At 44.7% G+C, this 21,059-nt stretch overlaps 1 protein-coding gene across 3 annotated transcripts in view; it reads left to right on the forward strand.

Moving 5' to 3' along the window:
* Window positions 1-21,059, forward strand: part of GRIK5 (glutamate ionotropic receptor kainate type subunit 5) — a 257,460-nt gene that overhangs the window by 219,955 nt on the left and 16,446 nt on the right. For all 3 annotated transcript variants that reach the window (XM_083162218.1, XM_083162220.1, XM_083162219.1), the window contains exons 15-17: window positions 9,264-9,437; window positions 10,038-10,203; window positions 11,152-11,377. In XM_083162218.1, coding sequence (XP_083018344.1) covers window positions 9,264-9,437; window positions 10,038-10,203; window positions 11,152-11,377 — 566 coding nt within the window. The remainder of the gene's footprint in view (window positions 1-9,263; window positions 9,438-10,037; window positions 10,204-11,151; window positions 11,378-21,059) is intronic.

The raw sequence follows: 21,059 nt of genomic DNA on the forward strand, positions 1-21,059 counted from the left end.
CCATGGCACCTAGCTACACCGCTGCCCCTTATTCACATTATGGTACTTATTAGGGCTCCTTATTCATGTTACGCTACACAGTAGTACTCCTTTTACATGTATGCCCCATATTAGTGTCTCTTATACACAATGGATACAATAGGGATGGTGTGAATCCAATAGCGCTTTCCCTTTAGTTTCCTAAAAACCTGTGTCACCACAGTTGTGATAGAATATAAATGGCAAAATACATAGACCTGTTCACATATAAGATGTATTTTGTTGATGTTTGGGAATCACTGAGTAGGCACAGATTCCTGAAATGAGGGAATGGTCTTTGTCCCTCCGCAGGGAATACCAAAAGACCACAGAACATAAAATAGTGCAGCACCTTTGATAAAACAATAGGTTTTAATAAATCCTTGCACTTACAAATTTAAGACAGATATAAAAGCACAATGTATATCCCACTGGCAAGCTGGTATACCGGTCCAACTCAATGTTTTAGATATACTTTGTGTTTTTATATCTGTCTTAAATTTGTGCAAGGATTTATTAAAACCTATTGTTTTATCAAAGGTGCTGCACTATTATATGTTCTGTGGTCTTTTGGTATGTACCTGTATATACTGTAGTATATACACACAGTATATACAGTCAGGAAAATGATGATGATAAGCCCAAAACACTGTTGACTTCATTAACAGCAACTGTTTCACCTGCCCCGGAGTGACGCTGTATTCTTGATATTATTGAAAGTGGCGTTGTCGTGTGGTACTGGTTCCATAGTAGTGCTGTAGTGTTCTCCTCTTTCACACTTTGAGGGGCAACAGGCGGAGCCGGCCTGGAGCAGCCGGGAAGCCAGCAGTTTGAGGCAAATGGCATGGCTGCAGGCAGAGAACAGCACCTCCGTGCCTATGCACTATTTCACACTGTGGATTCCCCCGTTCGGCAAAATGCGCGCCTGACATTAAAATCACAATGGACAGCTGATGTGTCCTTTCACACGGAATAGTCACGGCCTGGCCGCCATGTAGCAGCCGGATCTATCATCTGGAAAGGACAGCTGCCAGGCCGTGGTGGTCCTGTCCTAATAGGTCAGTGTGTGCAGAGGGTGATGGGCGCCTTTCACACACACCGGTCGGATGATGCGAGGTTATAGCTCTCCCCCGCCCCCAACCTGACATAATCGGTCATCCCCACCCCCAAATTTACACATCACCGGCTCACGGAGCTAGTGATGGCCATCGGTGCAGTCGCTATCGATGGTTGCCAGCCACATGTCAGCAGCATCCATCACAGCAACTTGCAGGCTGGAGGAGGCGGCAGTGGCAGGGGGTGTGTTGTTCATTAGGGGGTGCCTAGGCACACCCGGCACCCCCAGTGCACATGCCTATGACCATTATGGGTAGAGCTATAGGCGTTTATGTGCTGTTATGAGTGGTTATGAGTACGGATATGGGTACTGCTATTGGTGGTTATGGGTATAGCTATGGGCAGTTATGGGTACTGCTATGCGTGGTTATGGGTACAGCTATGGGTGGTTATGGGTACATCTATGAGTACAGATATGGGTACAGCTATGGGTGGTTATGGGTACATCTATGAGTACAGATATGGGCGGTTATCAGTACAGTTATGGGTACAGATATGGATACAGCTTTGGGTGGTTATGGGTACAGATATGGGTACTGCTATGGGCGGTTACGGGTACAGCTATGGGAGGTTAAGGGTACAGCTATGGGTGGTTATGGGTACATATATGGGAGGTTATGGGCTGTTATGGTAACAGATATGAGTACATCTATGGGTGGTTATGGGTACAGCTATGAGTACAGATATAGGTACTGTTATGGTCGGTTATGGGTACAGATATGGGCAGTTATGGGTACAAATATGGGCGGTTATGGGTACAGCTATGGGCGGTTATGGGTACAGATATGGGTACTGCTATGGGCGGTAATGGGTACAGCTATGGGTGGTTAAGGGTACAGATATGGGTACAGCTATGGGTGGTTATGGGTACTGCTATAGGCGGTTATGAGTACAGCTATATGAGGTAGTTGTACCTTGATAAGTAAATCAGACAAGGCTGTAGGGCAGTGGATCCTAAACTTTGTGCCGTGGCACCCTGGGGGGGGGGGGGGGGGGGTCCTTGAAGGACCTGCAGCAGTGCCATGCAGTGGTGGTACATGACCAATACAAATTATTTATGGCCAATGTAATAGGCAAATTGTGGACAAACAGAAGTGAATTATGTCCATTACCACATAACTAACCCTAAGGATGACATATAAACACAATTCACTCAATTTAATATTGTTTTCACCATTTTCTTAATGAGAAGCCTCTGCCCTCTGGGTGCCATCAAAAAACTTTCGAAAACTCATGGGTGCCATGATTCAAAACAGTTTGGGAACCACTGCTGCAGGGAAAGAATTAGTTTAGCCATTGGAAACTTATTAATAACCATCAATATTGCTGAAGATAGCTCAATATTTAATGAATCGACTCCTATAGACTATCCAGAGGGATCATCGCTCACGTTTAATATAATGCAATATTCATATAGATGTGTATAATATTTATTTATTTAGATTTGTGCTGGAATGTTTTTCTTCTTCAACAAGGACAATAAAACACCCACTAATATGGAAAATGCACAACATTGCAAAACATTATATGGGCCATTTATCAAAGACCGGAGAGTACAAGGGAAATCTGCATGTTGATGATCCGGCTGTCAGCAGGAGGGTTCTCTGTTGTAAATATAAATAACGTTCCTGGAGGTGGGCTGTGGGTATTGCACTCGCTGTATATGGAAACAGCTGAAATATAACATAGAAAATAGCAGAGATTGTCGGTGCAGTCCACTGAAAATGGCTGCCCCTCAACAGGAGACACTGGGTACATTTACTAAGATTGGAGCTATTTTTTTTTTTTGTGGCCACATGTGTAGAACATTTATTGTAGAACACAATAAATGAGCAAGGGCAGCACAGATGGAGTAGTGGTTAGCATTGCTGCCTCAGAGCAGTGAGGGCGTGGGTCCTAACCAGTGGCGGCTCCAAAGGTGCGGCTGCAGCACAGGTCAAATAGGGTAGAGAGTAACACTAGTTGCCAGTGAGCCAGTTTGGAATGGCAGTTGCTGGGTCTCCCCTATTTGAATTTTGAATAGCGGTGCAGCTCCCCCTCTCTAGAGCCTCCCCTGCTATGCTTACCTCTAGCAGCTGGGCAGCCCCCGCTCCCTCCCTGCCGGACGTATCTCTTGAGAACTCACCGGCTGCTCTGCATATCGGAGCAACAGTGATCTCCAGTTCCCCTCAACAGCCACCGCCCCACCGCCCCTCCCGCCAGCCAGACATTTCGACCCGCAAGACGGACATCGAGACAGTCTCCAATTAGTAGGACTGTCCTGCTGTAGTCGGGACAGTTGGGAGGTATGTAGATGTATTTATTGTAGAGCAGACTAGATGCCCCAAGTGGTTCTTATCTGCTGTCTGCTGTCAAATTGTATGTTTCTATCTAACAAGCCCTGAAATGTATCATCACCAAGTGGATCTTGCTGAGCAGCAGTTCCCAGGTGGAGCGGTACACGTCCACTTAACACCGCGCTCTTAGGCGTTGCTTTCACAATCTCCCTTAAATGCTTTTTCAAAAGCTGGCAAGTATGCGCAAATGGGGTCAGAGAAACGTGTTCAGATAATCCGGAGCTGACAAATAGGTCGGCACGATAGTTAGTGTTTAACTGTTAAAAATCTCTTTAACATTTAATTAAAAAAATCTCAAACCAATGGGCCTGATTCAGAGTTCATCGCTATTGAGCAAAATCGCAATACAATCAGCGTTTGTGGGTGGTAGCTTCTGTTTTCTGGGAATGTCAGTTCCGTTCGCCGGGACGGCGCTTACCTGTTCGCTAGACCGCAGCCTAGCGAACAGGTCTGAATCATGCCGTCATTAGAGCCCCGTCTTCTCTACGTGAAGTCCCAATTTGCAGCAAGGTGGTCATTCAGGTGGCAGGTTGTGGAAGGATGCAGTGTCCTGATGTTTGGTGCGATGTGCGTGTGCCGGACCTGTACTGCACATGTGCAGTACGCAGTGGCGTCAATAGAAATTTTGCACCCACCTGCCAAAAAAGGTTTCTGCCCTCCCCTCCCGGCATACATTAATTTCTTTGAATGCCAGGTCTCCGCTGCACACATGGGATCTGCTGAAAATAGGAAAAGATGTATAGGAGGCATATGAATATCCTTACAAAGAAATAAGGATTAAAAAGGGTTGAGATTACGTGAAGGGTAAAAAAGGGGCAGAATAGATGGGCCAAATGGTTCTTATCTGCCGTCAAATTCTATGTTTCTATGTAGATTGCGCTAAGAAATGAAAAAGTAATAAAATAAAATAAAATGAAAATCATTTAGAGTGGTCAGGTGTATGAAAAGGAAAATAGCAATTTAATAATTCTAATAATAATAAAACATTAAAAACATACAAAATTTGATTACCCCCCCCCCCCGCTTCCACTTCGAGGCACAAGATGGTTTGGAGGCACGCCCCCTCCTTAAAGGCCCGGTATCATCAGTGGAGGAGGACTGACCCATACCACCATTTCCTGAGTCCCTTATACCTAAAAGGGTGGATTACAATAAATGTTCTCTTCTCACGGATCCACGCACACTATTGCCCTTGAGGCTCTTCGAATCCTGGCATTGTGGAAACAAAGGGTGACTATTGATCCGAATGCCATATTTCTCAAATATTCCATGTTTTTAATGTTTTATTATTATTAATTGCTATTTTCCTTTTCATACACCTGACCACTCTAAATGATTTTCATTTTATTTTTTTAATTTCTTAGCGCTATCTACATCTCTTCCTATTGCATATGCCTCCTCCACTGTGGCAGACATCTTTGTAGGACCATTTTAAGCAGATTCCATGTGGGCCAGCCAGATTGCATGGTATCTGCAGCAGAGACCTGGCTTCCCCCTGCCGTGATTTCCAGTAGTAGATCCAGCTGCAGTGTCTATCGTGACACCCCCCCTCCCCTTCCAGGACCCAGCACTTCAGGTTGATCAGGCCCAGGGGAGCCTGCGGCATCCCACAGTGAGTCTGTGTGTCTTCACCCCCTTTTCACAGAGAGACCTCCCCCCCCCCCCGCATCTTTTCAGTGACATGCTCTCAAATTGTGTGCAAGGTCCTGATCTACCGGAAAAGCAAAGTTGGGAGGTTTGCATGGGTACGTCCATATAGACACCATTGATCACCCAAAAACACAACTTGCAACAGCCCTATGCATGTGCAGGTGTCTTGCCTGTGCATTTGTGAGCGAGGCTGCTTGCATTGCTGTACCCATGACATTCCCATAACACACACAGAGAGAGGGAGAGAGGCAGAGGGAGATAGAGGGGGAGGGAGAGAGGGGGGAGCAGAGAGACTGAGAGAGAGGGAGAGAGAAAGAGATAGAGGGGGAGAGAGAGAGAGGGCGTAACGGAGGGGGGGGGGGCGCACAGGGGGTCAGTACCCCATCTATCTAGGGGCGCCCTGTGGTTAGCATGTATTTAAAAAATAATTAAGCTAAAGGTTTTGTGCATGGGAGTGGGGTAGTGCTGCAGCCTCACCTATCTGCCGATGTGACAATGATTAATGGTGCTGAGCTTTGGGAGCCAAGGCATACCGACTGCACAAGTGTGCAGTGCATTACTGGGAGTTGACTAAGTCCCATGAGACTTTGCACAAGAGGTCAGAGGCTGAGAGGCTTGTGCTGAGCTCTGCTTGGTGGAGCTCATCATATGCTTCTCAGTCCCATGGAGGACATCAGCAGCAGCGGCCTTGTCATGGGAGGGTTTTTAATTAGAGGCAGCGCTGAGCCTGTCAGGGCTCCTACAGAGTAAGGTACAGAGGGACGAACACAGGCTTTTCATGTGGTATTTTATATATATTTATGTTTATATTAATCCCCCCCCCCCCCCCCCCCCCCCGCAGTTACCTATTGACCAAGTTCATACTGCCTTTACGCTGTGTTTTGACAGTGTAATATTCTCCCATGCAGTTTGCGGCCAGTGATGACAAGTGGGAGGGGGGCCCCCTGTCTAAAGTGTCCAACGTATACTCGTATAGAGGCTTAATCCGGCTCTGATTGCGAGTACAACATTAGCGCTAATAAACCAGAAACCATGGATATAAAAAAAACATGTATTTCTTCAATGTACAAAACACATAACAGACAATGAAAAACAAGCAGAGTGTCAGCCAGGCACATCGGCACATCTAGGGGGCCTGCATGCCTTTCTGTGTCTTATGCTTTTAAATATGAATACAGTGTAGAAGCCTTTTATGACCACCACCATTAATTATTAAAAATCACATTATGCCAGTGTTCCTCTCTCCTCCTCATTACATGCCAGTCCGTATACATATGAAGAGATCAAACGAAGCCTAAAGCTGGAATTATACTCAGAGACTCTGAGACATAAGATACGCCAGTCACAAACGATTACTGATGTACGGCTAATCACGGCGAGGGGACACTGTCTTGTAATGGAAAGATTACAAGCAGTGTAGAAATGTTCTAGATTTTAATGCTTCATGATATCAGACTCATCAGGTTTATACTGTAGCCTGCTGATGCTCACACGTCACCACTCTATATTATTTGTATCTCCTTTCATTGTACACTAGTAGCTCCCTCCTGTCCAGGTCTCACTGCGCACACATCAGTCTAACTGAGGACAGCTGCTCTTTGACCCCAAGTGGTCGTGCAGCTGGCCAATGGTGTTGCATGTAATCCGATGCTGCATCCTTCGATCATCAATCACTAATGCATGCAGTATGCCTGCGCCCCCTGCTGGATTACTATATTAATGCTATCATTGTTGCAGCCATGTAGGCAGCAGCAAAAGCAGCTGTAACCAGTGTCAGAAGGGCCCACCTGGGGGGATGCAGTGGTATTGGTCCACATACTGTAGGCTTGGCTAACCATAAGAGAGTGCACTGTCTCTAGGCCCTTGATACATACCTGCCTACTACCATCCCGGAACAGCCGGGAGGCTTCTGAAAACCGGGATCGCCTCCCCCCCCCCCCGAAAGGTGGACCAAATTATGTGATTTTCATCATGTTAGCCTCACCCCCCCACACGGTCTAAAACACTAAAACACATCAGAGTATGGCGGGGGGGGGGGGGCTGGCCACAATGATACGATTGCACTGGCCATGGCTCAATGCAGTAAGTTCTTTATAAGCCCCGCCCCCATCCTTCACCTTTGCCATCACACCGGCGGCCACGCCCCCCTGCTTCTCTGAGCTGGCTGCCCTCTCCACTTCTCTGCAGGATGAGACCCAATAATTTATATGCATCTGCACTGTGGGCCCGATTCCATACGCAGGGCTGCGAATACCCCCCCCTTGTGAGCGGACCATGTGAAGGCTAGCATTCTCTGGCCACTCACAAGGTGATTGACAAGATTTATTCAGCGCTGTGAGTGATTTTCCCCCAGTGTGCATGGCTGCAAACGCATCCGCAGCCGTGCACAGGGGCGGGCACCGCGGGGGGGCGGCATTTACCTGCTCGCTGGGCTCCGATTGCTCTCAGCCCAGCGAGCAGACCTGAATCAGGCCCAATGTTCCGCGCGACAAGTAGATATTCTCCGATCTGTATTCCCTGCAAATAATTTTAAATGTTGATAATTCTGCTCCTGTACCATACAAATACTGCAATGTTTAAAGGGTTTAAATGTTGACATTTATATGAAAATATATGTTCTATCTATCGGGTACTTTGCAGGATAAAATCTTTCAATCTTGGCATTTAAATCGTCAGCTTTTCCTGTGTTGCCTTGTAGAATTAGAACGCGCCATTTAATGACTGGTTGACAACAGACAGTATTTATCATAAATACATTTCTTTCTCTTTTTTTTGTGCCAATCCTGATGATACATATGGTATACCGCTGATAACTGTTACTGGACAATACAATTGGTTTTATTATTATGAGTACATACATTGTTTAGCTCATAGCGCTTTTGTCTGGGGAGCCGACTCTGACATACGTTACCATTGAGTCTTTCGTTGTAGATAAACCTCTTGATTGATTGACACTTACTGGTGATAAAAAGCAAATAAGGCGAGAATGCTAAGAGGAGGAGATAATGTCACAAAATGCAGCAAAACCTGTTTGCAGTGATATAAATGGCAAAGTTCAATGATATTCTATTTGATAAATGTATTAAATCATATTTTGACTCTAGTTTCCATTAGAATGACATGAGTGGAGATTTTCAAGGCAGAAAATGTGCCCAATATATGACAAAATGCTTATAATCCTGCACTCGTCCTAACTACTTAATATAATATACAGGGCATACAGAACTTGGCTACTTTATTAGTGGGCGGCGATGAGGGAGGGGCTGGGCTACTAGCGTCATTAGTTCCCGCCCCATCATGGGAAAATTGTGATTATATTTGCATAGTGGCGGAGCTTAAATGAAGCGATTAGAATAAGATTGCATCATTAGTCTCCACTGGGACAGAGGTTTTACTGTATTTATCTCCCCCTTCTGCTGACTTCACTAGAAAGTAGATATGGTCATCGGTGGGCTATTCATCGATGGTCAGCATCAATGCTATATTGATGCTTAACCTTGATGGTGTGAAACCATCTGCAACAAAACAATCAATGGGTTCACCCACCAATGGTCAACCCTGCTTTAGTAAATACTAGGCTGTGGGCCAATAAGAGCTTGGGGTGGGGCTTTGCAGGAACATTGGGGGCAGAGCTAAGCACCTTAGAGGGGGAAAAAATGTGTTTCTATATTAACGATGGCAGGAAATTAATGTGGTTCTCCCCCATCAACGGTAAAAGTGTTCAACATCGGTCACACCCTTACTAGGCAGTGGGCAGAATGCGGGAAGGGTGCCCACTATCACAGGACTTTGGAGGTCTACCCGAAAACTGTGAGTCTCCTGTAGGATCTCGGAGAGTAGGCATGTCTGTTATAAAGTGTGTGTGTATGTATAGATATATAGATCTGTATCTATCTAGCTATCTATCAACACTAGTTGTTAGCCTGGAAATTGTGTGTTTGTGTGTGTGTAGGTAAGTGCGTGTGTTTGTGTTGATACAAAATCAGAACTGTGGCAATAGTTTATTCAGCTTTTCTTTGTCGATCACCATTACACTAGGAGCGGGCCCGCTGGGCATCCATCCCCACTAACATATGTATGCTTAATCAGACCCAGAAGGGAGTGCAATGGTATGACCCGAATGTTTGCTGTCTTCTCCTTCAGACTCAGCCCCTACGAATGGTATAACCCACACCCGTGTCTACGTGAGCGTCACCACATCCTAGAGAACCAGTACACACTGGGGAACAGCCTGTGGTTCCCAGTAGGAGGGTTCATGCAGCAAGGGTCCGAAGTCATGCCGCGAGCACTGTCCACAAGATGTGTGAGTGGAGTCTGGTAAGTATGGTACCGTCCTGGGCACAATCATTTATGATGGATGGGATTTGTGATATAGCATAATGTGAACTCCAGGGGCCATTCCTGCTCTCAGTAGATACCGCTAGGATTATCCCCTCCAGCTAATGTGTCATTGTTCTTATTATGCTGATCAGCTGCAGAGAGCAACGTTTCCGTTATTACGCTGATAGAATTCTCAGTGTTGGTTGTTGTTATATGTGTTCCAAGCTGACTCATCGGCAGTTGGTGTTTCTCCCATATTTGAATTTTGAACTGTGCGCCCACATTTCTGGAGCCGCCACTGATTATGACAAACGCTACGATGGTTGCCGGTATGGCCAGGAACCACCTGAGGCTTACTCAGCCTGGCTGGTTCCTGGCAGCTTGCGAGGCCAGCAAACCCCCCATTTTTGGGAATGCTACCCCAACACGTCCCCTCTCCAGCATCACAATGCCTCCGCATGATGGACTTGGGGATCTGTGAGCGGACTCGCATGTGAAGGGATGTATATCACTCTCCAAGGTTTGATACATCTCACTCATGGACACTGATGGCTAAGCCTCTTTGCCAAATAACGTTACCCAATACCGTTTCCCTAGGTGGGCTTTCACTCTCATCATCATCTCCTCCTACACTGCCAATCTTGCTGCCTTCCTGACCGTGCAAAGAATGGAGGTCCCAATTGAGTCCGCCGATGACCTAGCAGATCAGACCAATATTGAATATGGAACCATACATGGTGGTTCTACCATGACGTTCTTCCAGGTAGGTGGCTTTTTCTCTCTCCTTGGATATGGAAATAGATGTCATAAGTGTCAAAGTACACTCATAGATACCGCCCCCTAAGGTCATGTTTCATTTCTGAGTGGAGACGTTGCCTGTAGCAACCAGTTGGCCCATAACTGTCATTTTGTAGATGGTGCTAGATACATTAGAGCTAGACGGTAATTGGTTGCTATGGGCATCTTCTTCACGTATCGCTCTTAAGGGGTGTTCACACGGTGCGATTTTGATTGCAATTCGATCCCGATTCGATTGGGATTGAATCGAGATCAAATCGAATGCCAAGCAAAACATATTTGATTTAGACTATATAGTACAGATCTGTACTATATAGTCTTACCTACATAGTCTATTTTTCTTTCCAATTTCGATGCCGTGGGGCCGCACATAGGGATCAAATTGGAATTGGCATTGTCTGAAAACCGATGTCCAATTGATTTTTATTTGATTTTGCTTATACGGGGCATAAGTATTAATTTCAGACTTAACCATAAGATCAAAGCCTATTAGCACAATGGTTGTATTACTGGTTTCTACGGTCTACTGCCCCGGTCTACTGCCCCGTACACGTTCGATTTGGTCTATTTTTCTATTCGATTAAAATGTGCCCATGCGCACAGCATCTATCCAAAGAGGGGCATGGCCAGCAACTTTCAGAGCACTGGCCATGTCCCCAACAGTGCCAAAAATGGCTTTGACATTACATCATTGTCACAAAGCCATTTACATAAGGCCACGCCCCTTTCAGATTTATAAATGTTGGGAAGTATGTAATAGACCTGCTAGCCCATGTGACTGCTGTGGCATTCGGGTGCGGTATGCGGCTGAGAATGTAGGGGGCATCTCAGAAAAGAAATTGGGGATGCACGTCGCCTCCTCCCTCTTATTTACTCTGCAATGACTATCTACCTGATTGTTCTATTCCCACAGAACTCCCGGTACCAAACATACCAGCGCATGTGGAATTACATGAACTCCAAGCAGCCCAGTGTGTTTGTGAAGAGCACAGAAGAGGGAATAGCGCGTGTTTTAAATTCTCGTTATGCGTTCCTACTGGAGTCTACCATGAACGAGTACCACCGCCGGCTCAACTGCAACCTCACTCAAATTGGAGGCTTGCTCGACACCAAGGGCTATGGAATTGGGATGCCACTAGGTGAGAGCGTCTGACACTATGTACAACTCATGTACACCACACTTAGGCCTTTATTCTGATTGCGTCGGACGGCTGCGTGTGCGGACGGATGGCCGATGTATTGTGTTTGCGCATGTGCAGAGGCGTTTCTGCGCGTGTGTGAACGCCTCGCACGTCCGAACACGTTGTGAGTTCCGTGCAGAAAACGATCATACAGAACCATCCAAACAGGGGGTGGAGAGGGGCGTGAAGGGCTGTTTGGGCTCATTACCATATGCGTATGTCCCGCGTTTCATGGGCGTTCCCATGAAAACGCTGGGCGTATGTATGGTAATCCGGCCGTGACGCACGTGTGGGGGGCGGACATCTGACATAGCCGGATGTCAGCTGCCTGCCCATATCCCTGCTTTCACACGGAAAAATGTCTGGAGCACTCGGGGCTGCCTGGCCGCTCGGTCCATCATTCGATCCACTCGCGGTCCATTCGCTTGGCATCTTACCGCATTTGGACGGCGTGAGCGATCCGTACGATAGGCGGGGCTAAGAACACTCGGTGCCCGTCCGAAATACGCATCTGTCTGATTTAACCAGAATAAGGCCCTATGTTTCCATAAACTACATTACATGTGTCCAGTGGTGACATTACGTCAATGGGAGAAAACACATTTGGCCTTTAGACTCCTAAAGGTGCAATCCCACAAATATTGTACCTCGTCAAAGTTGATTTATCAGGTTTTCCTGTAACTTCTTTTAGAATCAGTATTGATTTATGTAACAATTTTATTTGGCTGCCATTGCAGATAAATGTCAGTGAGGAAGTTCAGTGATGGCAAAGGAAGGAGATTGGGGTGAGATTTGGGCAGAACATTCTGTGCCATAAAACGCCATTTAACTGTGGTTGTCATGGTAATCACATCATGTAACTGTGGTTGCCATGGTGATCACGTCCCTGAAGCAAACCATGAAGGGAAAAAAATATATATCAATTTGCCTTTTTACTGGTCACACCCCATCACTTGTTTATTTAATGATTTTGTGCACCCCAACCCATCACATATATATTTACTAGTTTTGTCCCCTCGCCCCTTCCCTTTATGCTCATTATCACAGTTTAATGAACTTTTACTCTGCCTACATCACCTGCCTTACCAAAAGAGGAGGTAGAGCACAGGATTTGCCACATCTACACCTACTGTAATGGTGAAATAGATGTTTGTGACTGTTAGAATTATCCTTTTTATTATATAAGACAAAGGAGTGTTATAGTGAACTCGGGTGATTACTAATTTTCACATTTATTGATTGCTGAATACTATATGTATATACAGATTTTATGCAGTTTTAGTTTTATGTTTATGTTTCTTTAAAATATATCAATAATATTATCCATACTGTTGCATTGTCTTGAATTAATTATTATTAATTCAATAAACATGTACTTATGAGGGGAGGGGAGGTTATGCTGTGGGGTGGGGGGGGGATTATGTTTACAAAGGTTAGGGTTTGATACTAGCAGAAATACAAGAAAAACACTTAATTTGAGAGAGGATTAAATTAAAACAGCGTGGGATATTTCAATGGTAATATTTATTTAGATAAACAATATATTAAAACACTAAAAAAAATTAGAAAAATGAAAATAAAAAGTGTATTAAAAAACAAGAGTTAATACTCATAATGTAACCATGAATATTGGCATGTTAAATGTGCAGTCTCTCACATGGGTGATTAATGTTGAAGTAAAGTCCCGTTCCTAGAATGACCACTTATATCCGTCCCCTCAATCTGCAATGCACTTACTATAAACAGATCTCACTTGTAATTAGCTCAGGTAGAGCATGGAGTTCCTGGAGTGGGGGTTTCTTTATCCAGAGGGAGTTCTTAGGTCCAAAGATGGGTAGCTGGTGGATCTTAGCAAGAATTTTGGGGTCCTGGGGTCTGGTTCGGGACAATTCTTGATCCAGAGGTAGCCGGATATCCACACACCAAGGAGAGGCTGTTAGGTTGGCACGCTGACGCGTTTCGCCATGCGCCAGTCAAGCTGACTTTTTCAAAGGTGGTCTGTTGTTGCCAGTAGGTCTATATTTATACTATACCCAATATGGCTGATACTGATTGCAGCTGTGAGGCAACATGGTTAATATTTTATTAAAGATCTAAAATAGTAAAAAAAAAAAGTATCCCATGGTTTATAATAATTATTATGGAGATAGACTATAATTCATATATTTTAATCAACTTTACTAGTATAAATGCTTTCATGCTGTCATGTGACCTTCCTAATGTGTCACATGACCGCTATATTTACTTATGTCATAGTACCTTATATGGTGTGGGTACCCGTCAGGTTATTCTCCGCATATTTATAGCGCACTATAGGAAATGGAAAGTAACACTTTAAAAGAAGAACATGACAAGAAAAAGCAGAGGAGGAAAGTACATTTGTAGGAAGGGTGAACTGCAGATGCCGCAGTGAGCACAACCTCTCTCATTAGTTGTCCATGACCTGCTTTCCTCTGCGCTGCCTGTAAGATACCAGAACATTCACTGATAAGATAGTATCCATGCAACATTAATAAGCAGAATCAAGTAATGATTTTGTGTGGGTGCAGGACATAGCTTAGACATAATCTACGCCCCTGGGTTCCGAAACACCATGTACTGTCACTGCTTTCTTACATCAAAGGAAACACAGGACCAGTTACAGTGGTGATACTGGGCAGTGCTCTGCAGCCAAACTGTCATTTACAAAGAAGGCACATGTGCAATCGGTTACACATACAGAGGCAACGAAAGCTCCGCCAGGCCCCGGTACTGGGAGATGGCCTGGCTAGGACTACTTATAAAATATATTAAAAAATTACATTTTGCATGTGGCAGATCTAGCTGGTGATCACTCCCCCCCCCCCCCCCCCCCCGCCTCCCCGCACATCACTCGGCAAGAGAGAGGATTGACTTGTTCTGCAGCAGCCTCTCCCCAGCCCAGTGCATACTTTAACAGCATCTGCTGAGCTGGGGAGAGAGGCTGCTACAGCAGCAGTCTCGTCTCAGTCCCTGCGCAAAGTACCGCTGCTTGCAACAGAAGGGGGGTGGAGGGACTGAAGGGGAGGGGGGGGGGGATAAATCGCGTGTAATTTATCGCATGTAAAACATGGCACATCAAGTGCCAAGTTCGAAGTGAACTCCTACCGGGGAGCTCAAGGTAAGTCGGGTCCGACTTGCCCTTCAGACAAGTTGGACCAGTATATGGGGGCCTATACTTAGTGCTCCTCAATCAGATATAAAACATTTAAATGACTATGATACACATTTTTTATTCAACAAACATCAAGCACAGTCCAGTACACAATGAATAAATAAATACTGTTTATTTTACTCACCTGAAATTGATACAGATTCGTGTGATGAAAAGTGGAATTTGCAATGTAATGTCTTAAAAAAAATACTGCATTTCGTTCCCTTATCGAGACTTCATCAGGCGTACATCTCTGTTTTAAAACTTCAAAACAACTGAAAATAATTGTAACAAGAACCAATACCTGATATTGTTGTATAAGTGTACCACCTACAGATGATAACAATGCAGTGATCAATCATATTATTGGGACACTGTGTTTATTCAGCCTTAAGATAGACCTTTAGAATCTCCACTACTCAAAACAACCAGTAGCTGTGTTTTTTATCCTATAGGTGGTAGGAAGGGATGCGACACAGGAGAAAATCTAGGTTGATGATAGTTCTCATGCAAAGGATGACCCGGGCTTGTGGAACGGTCATCTAGGCTAGCGGCATGCAGAGGCAGAAAACGTCTCTAAGCCAATAATTCTGTGGCAATGATTCAGTCAAAGCACGAGAGGGTCTCGGGAGACTTAGGAGGAGGGTGACCCATAACGGTCTCACCAAATCCCACAAACATGAACACACAACAACAAATATACATTTTTTATTTTTGAAGCCTGAGGTGTATGCTTTAATCACCTAGCATCGCATGCAAAACTTGGGCTTCTCACCCTCTCCAAAATGGCCCCATTTCTCCCTATCCCCTCAGGAGCCCTTTAGGGTGCAGGGATCTTCCGGATTTGGGAGAGAGCGGCCCATAAGGGTCTCACCCAAAACCCCCACAAATGTGACACACACACACTAAAAAACACAAAAACATGAGGTAAAAATTTGCAAAAAAAGTTCAAACAATGTGAAAAAGTTAAATAAATAAATAAATAGGCCCTTATTAGATCAGAGGTGTGTCTTTCACTAGTGCATTTCCAGGCACCCCTGGCACAGGTGGCATCAGGGACACTTAGCACCTTGGGCTTCAGGTTGCCGGTCTCTTGGCTAAAGGACCAGGAGGCAAATCATCACATACTGGGGGCACCTTTAAGACCCCAGCGGACTTAGGCATTGACACCTGGTCTTAGCCAAAATGCCGTGAAGTGACAACAACAAACACAGACTTAACCCCTTACCGCCGCAGCCTGTTTTTGCCTTCCTGACAGAGCCCTTTTTTTCAAATCTGACATGTATCACTTTATGTGGGGATAACTTTTTATTGCTTTTACTTATCCCAGTGATTGTTTTCTCGTGACACATTGTACTTTAAGTTAGTGGTAAATTTTGGTCGATACAGTCTGTTTTTTTTGTGAAAAATACCAAAATGTCGTAAAAAAATTGAACATTTTGCAATTTGCAAAATGTTAAATTTTCTGCTTGTGAGACAAATAATCATACCACTCAAAATAGTTAATAACTAACAAAGACCATATGTCTACTTTATTTTACCATCATTATTTCAACCTCCTTTTAATTTTTTTGGACACTAGGGGGCAGCAGAGAAAATTATACACAGAACACAGAAAACGCTGCAATTGGCTGTTCACATTTGAACAGCCAATCGCAGTGATCGCCGATGGGGGGGGGGGGGGGGGGCGGCATCGCTTCCCAGTTTAAAGTCATGACGTACATTTATGCCATGCGTCGGGAAGTACATCCCGGCCATGACGTAAATGTATGTCAAATGTCGGGAAGGGGTTAAACACCTACATAGAAACTTTCTACAGGCCCATAAATATAATAATAATAATCATCAATGTTGGCATAAAACCTGTGGGGAATATCAGGAAGACTTCTCCAGTTTACGCTGGGTACACACCAGAGCGGACAGAGATTCGTTCCGACAACTGGAGCAAATCCCCGTCGGCCTGGATTGTGTGTACACACTGCAGCGATGTTAATGATGGACGGACCGAACACTGGGGGTGATTCTAATTGCCTCAGTAAGCTGAGGTAATTTCTGAGCACCTTCTAGATCCTTGATGGCTAACCTTGCTGTTGTTGAACTACACATCCCAGCATGCTCTGCATCAGATTATGCATGGCCAAATAGAAAAACTGAAGCAGAGCATGCTGGGACGTGTAGTTCAACAACAGCTGGCGTGTCAAGGTTAGCCATCAAGGTTCTAGATGATATTAGATAGCATCTGATTGGTTGCCCATAGCAACGGGTTGGGATCATTTGGTCTATTGCATTATGGTAGAAAGTCATTAGGTCGAATCCATTAGGTCGACATGCTAAAAGGTCGACATGATTCTAGGTCGACGTGGGAAAAGGTCGACATGATTCTAGGTCGAAAGGTCATTAGTTCGACAGGTCATTAGTTCGACAAGGTCATTAGTTCGACATTGTCTATTTCGACATTCACAAGGTCGACATGGGGTTTTTCACTGTTTTTTTACCTGAATGTCAACACAGTCGACATGGACACAGTTTAAAGTGCACTGCATCCCCTCGCATCGCTCACTGCGCTCGCGATGCGTCGGGCACGGTGCCTCGCTACGCTCGGCACACTATTTTATTCTCCCACCACGCCCTAGTGGATGGTAGGGCATGAAATACCGCCTGTCGGCACATGTTGGCTCAAAAAACAGTGAAAAACTCCATGTCGACCTTGTGAAAGTCGACATAGACAATGTCGAACTAATGACCTTGTCGAACTAATGACCTGTCGAACTAATGACCTTTCGAACTAGAATCATGTTGACCTTTTCCCATGTCGACCTAGTGTCATGTCGACCTTTTAGCATGTCGACCTAATGGATTCGACCTAATGACTTTCTACCATAATGCAGTAGACCAAATGACCGCATCCCATAGCAACATCTCATGTGACATAAAACTCCCACCTTAGTAAATTGCTCCCAGTGTGTTCCCAGCTTTAGGGAGACTATACGGCATTTTAAAATACCAAACAGACTCCTAGCTGCAAATCCAGAATGCGGATGTGATAAATGATTTTGTTTGTTTTTATCCAGCATTTATTAAAAGCCTCTTAATGCTTTTTTTAATATTTGACTTTACAGAGCATTTTGCGATAATTGCCATGAACATACGGAAATCCATTTGTGTTTTGGGATGTAAAAAAAAAATAACTAAGATGCCAAAAGGGACGATTATACTTTATCGCCATTATAATCTTTTGTTTTCATATATTTCTATGTCGAGAGAATAATGAACCAGCGCTGGCTGTACGAAAAGAAAAATCTATTTTTTTTTTTAAATGAATTAATATTGTAAATTATTCTTAGTATTAGTAGAGGGGACGGTACATTTCATTTTTAAATAATTTAATACACAATTCACAATACAATGAGGACAAAAATGAATAAATAAATGTGTGACGACAATTAAAAGAAAAAAATTCGATGTCGTCTTTGTCTATCGATGTCTGAAAAAACTAAACCTAACTGGAAATGTTTACATTAGCTTCAGTGTCACAACTGCCAGCATCATGCCCAGCTATATATATGTGTAAGACCGCAAGAGATACCCCACGCCCAACCACTGACTGTGTCAGATTATACCCTGTGGAGGCCCCTAGGCAGTTGCCACCCCCGCTTCCCCCCTGCAAATTATCTCCTAATATGTTTTTAATTTTAGCAACCAGCAGTCAACGATCTGGAACGTGTAATGTGAATTTGATGACTGTGGTTTATGTACGTTACGTTGTTAATGAGTACATTACATTAATACAGTATTTTCCCTATTGAGTAATGGTTCCCAAATTGTGTCCCTGAGTTTGTGTTGGTGGTCCAAGACCAAATCAAATTTATGGTGATGGGCAACACTAGTGCTAGTGGCTGCCATTCAAAACACAAGGCTGGCAATCTGCGGATAGTCTAGGGTGCCATGAGTCAAGAAGGTTTGGGAACCGCTGTTATCAAGTCTTTAATGTAATGTTTTTGTTTCTTTGAGCTGACTTTTTTTGCCTTTTGGAAATAACTTAAGGAACAGTGGGGCAGATGTATTAAGCCTTAAAAAGAGATAAAAATGCAAGGGTGATAAAGAGTAATAAATGTGGAGCCAATCAGCTTCTAACTGTCTCAGTATAGGCTATGTAAAAAATGACAGTTTGGAGCTGATTGGTTGGACGTTTATCACTCTTTGGGCCAGTTGCATCAAGCTTCAAAAAGTGATCAAATGAAGAGTGATAAACAGGCAGCCAATCAGCTCCTACGTGCCATGTTCCAGGCTGGGTTTGAAACATGACAGGTAGGAGCTGATTGGCTGGTGGTGTATCACTCTCCACTTTATCACTTTTTGAAGCTTGATACATCTGGCCCTTTATCCCCCTTGCATTTATCTCTTTTTAAGGCGTAATTGGAATTCAATTCTACAATCAAGTCAATATTATTTTGATCCATTGTCGCTGGCCCCTTATCGGTGCGGGCCCCTAAAAGGCATCTGTCCCATATTCCTGCCTATTTGGTCACCTAGCCCACCGAATACTCTTTTATACAAGGTCACTGGGATAGCCATGTCCACATATAACAGAGGGCGCTGCGGCGTGTCGGCAGTTAAACGGTTTATCTCTTTGAAGCATTGAATACATCTGTGTTGTCAATAGCTTAAATCAAGCAATTCCCCAGGGTCAAAGTCTAAATTACGGCTGAGGCGTCTTCTCTCATTTTGATGTACATCTGTCTGATCCAGTTACAATTTGCATTAACCCGCAGGAGTAATCTGCTACACTTAGCGTTAGGGGGAAAGGGGGGGTGGATGGATGGGGTGGGGGTGCTTCATATGCTATGGGGTTACCAGAAGTACTGAAAACAGCCCCAAACGATGCTGCACACTGTTCTCAGCCTGTTGTTCACAGAAGCACCGTACTAATGTGATATGTTGTCAGGGATCACACTGGGAAACAACCCGCACGTAATAAGTCAGCTTGCATTGCATCTCCTCTCAGTAATGCTGCACTCCCATAATGCACTGTGGCACTGCATCACCTCTTGTTCTGCTGATCAGCCCACTGTAGGTCTGGGCATTGACTGCACCAGCTATTTCTATGCATATTCTCTGCTTTTCTCCTGAGCTACTCAGCCTTTTCAATCAAATCACCACTCTGCCACCTTTGTTGACTGGCAAGGGATGAAGCAATGTATACCAGTTGCTGCAATGTAGCACTGTGTCTGGCTTGTGTGAAGAGCTTGGGCCCCCTCTAGTGGAGAAGTCTTTTATGACACTTGAGGCCATATGGATATGCAGCATCAAGGGGAAACTTGCAGTAAATTACTGAGCAGGCGAGCGCAGTTCCAGTTATTTCAGTCAGTCCCTTGCAGACTGATTGACTTGTTTTTGTGTCTTGCATATTGATAATTGATCTTGCAAGGTGTGTGCTTCTAAGCAGAGTCCTCTATCTGTCTTCAAGATCCCGGAATGTCTGGGAGACTCCAGAAATAATGGCTGATTGTCACACATCTGGGTCTTCAGTACCATGTCTGGCAGTGTCATATCTCTGTGTTCTCCGTGCAGCAGATAAGTCTCCTAGCACTTCAAGTAAACAAAGTAACTAGCAGCATAGATGTGGCCATGTTGGATCATGTCAGGTGACTCCACGCGCCACACCTCCCTGATCAGCTCCTCCAATGAGTATCAGCTGCTCCTTACTTAAAGCTGCATCTGTGACCATCACATTACCAGAGCAATGTGTTTCTGTCCAGGAATAGTTCTTAGCTCTGGGCTTCAGAGCTGTTCCTCTGTTCTGTTCCTTCTCCTTAAGCTCTACAGATTCCAGTCACTGCCAATACTAATAGCCATCCATGGGAGATCAGTTAACATTCAGCTGGTAAGTTACCGGTTTCCCTTCTGTAGGTGTCCTGTGTCTGGAGTTGGTTCTGAGGCTCATTTGGTGACACCAGCTGGGAACGCCCATGATTGCCCATTAAAGGCTGGTAGCTCCCATGGGTACAGCCCATCGCCGCTGACCCACACCCTCTGCCGCTCACACAAAGTGTCTGTGCATGCGCACATGCTAAACATCGTTCGATGGAATCAGAATAAGGCCCCAAGTTCTAGGTCAGTGGTTCTCAAACTGTGGGTCCTGACCCCAAAGTGGGTTCCGACCTTCTCAACATGGGGTCGCGAGTCCATGTTGCTGACCGTCAGGCTGGTTACTATTCTAATCTTAGTGATTCAAGGAGTCTGAAAACTCTGTTACATTGTCTGTATATCAGACTCCTCCCATCACTCTGTGCTTCCATAATGCTGCCATGTATGTGCTGTCTGCTGACTACACGTGTGATGTGATGGGTTATGGTATATTAGACTCCTCCCATCATGTTGTGCCTCCACAATGCTGCCATGTATGTGCTGTCTGCTGACTACACGTGTGATGTGATGGGTTATGGTATATTAGACTCCTCCCATCAT

This window comes from Crinia signifera, chromosome 19, assembly GCF_055691185.1.
Source record: "Crinia signifera chromosome 19, ASM5569118v1, whole genome shotgun sequence".
Classification (NCBI taxonomy): domain Eukaryota; kingdom Metazoa; phylum Chordata; class Amphibia; order Anura; family Myobatrachidae; genus Crinia; species Crinia signifera.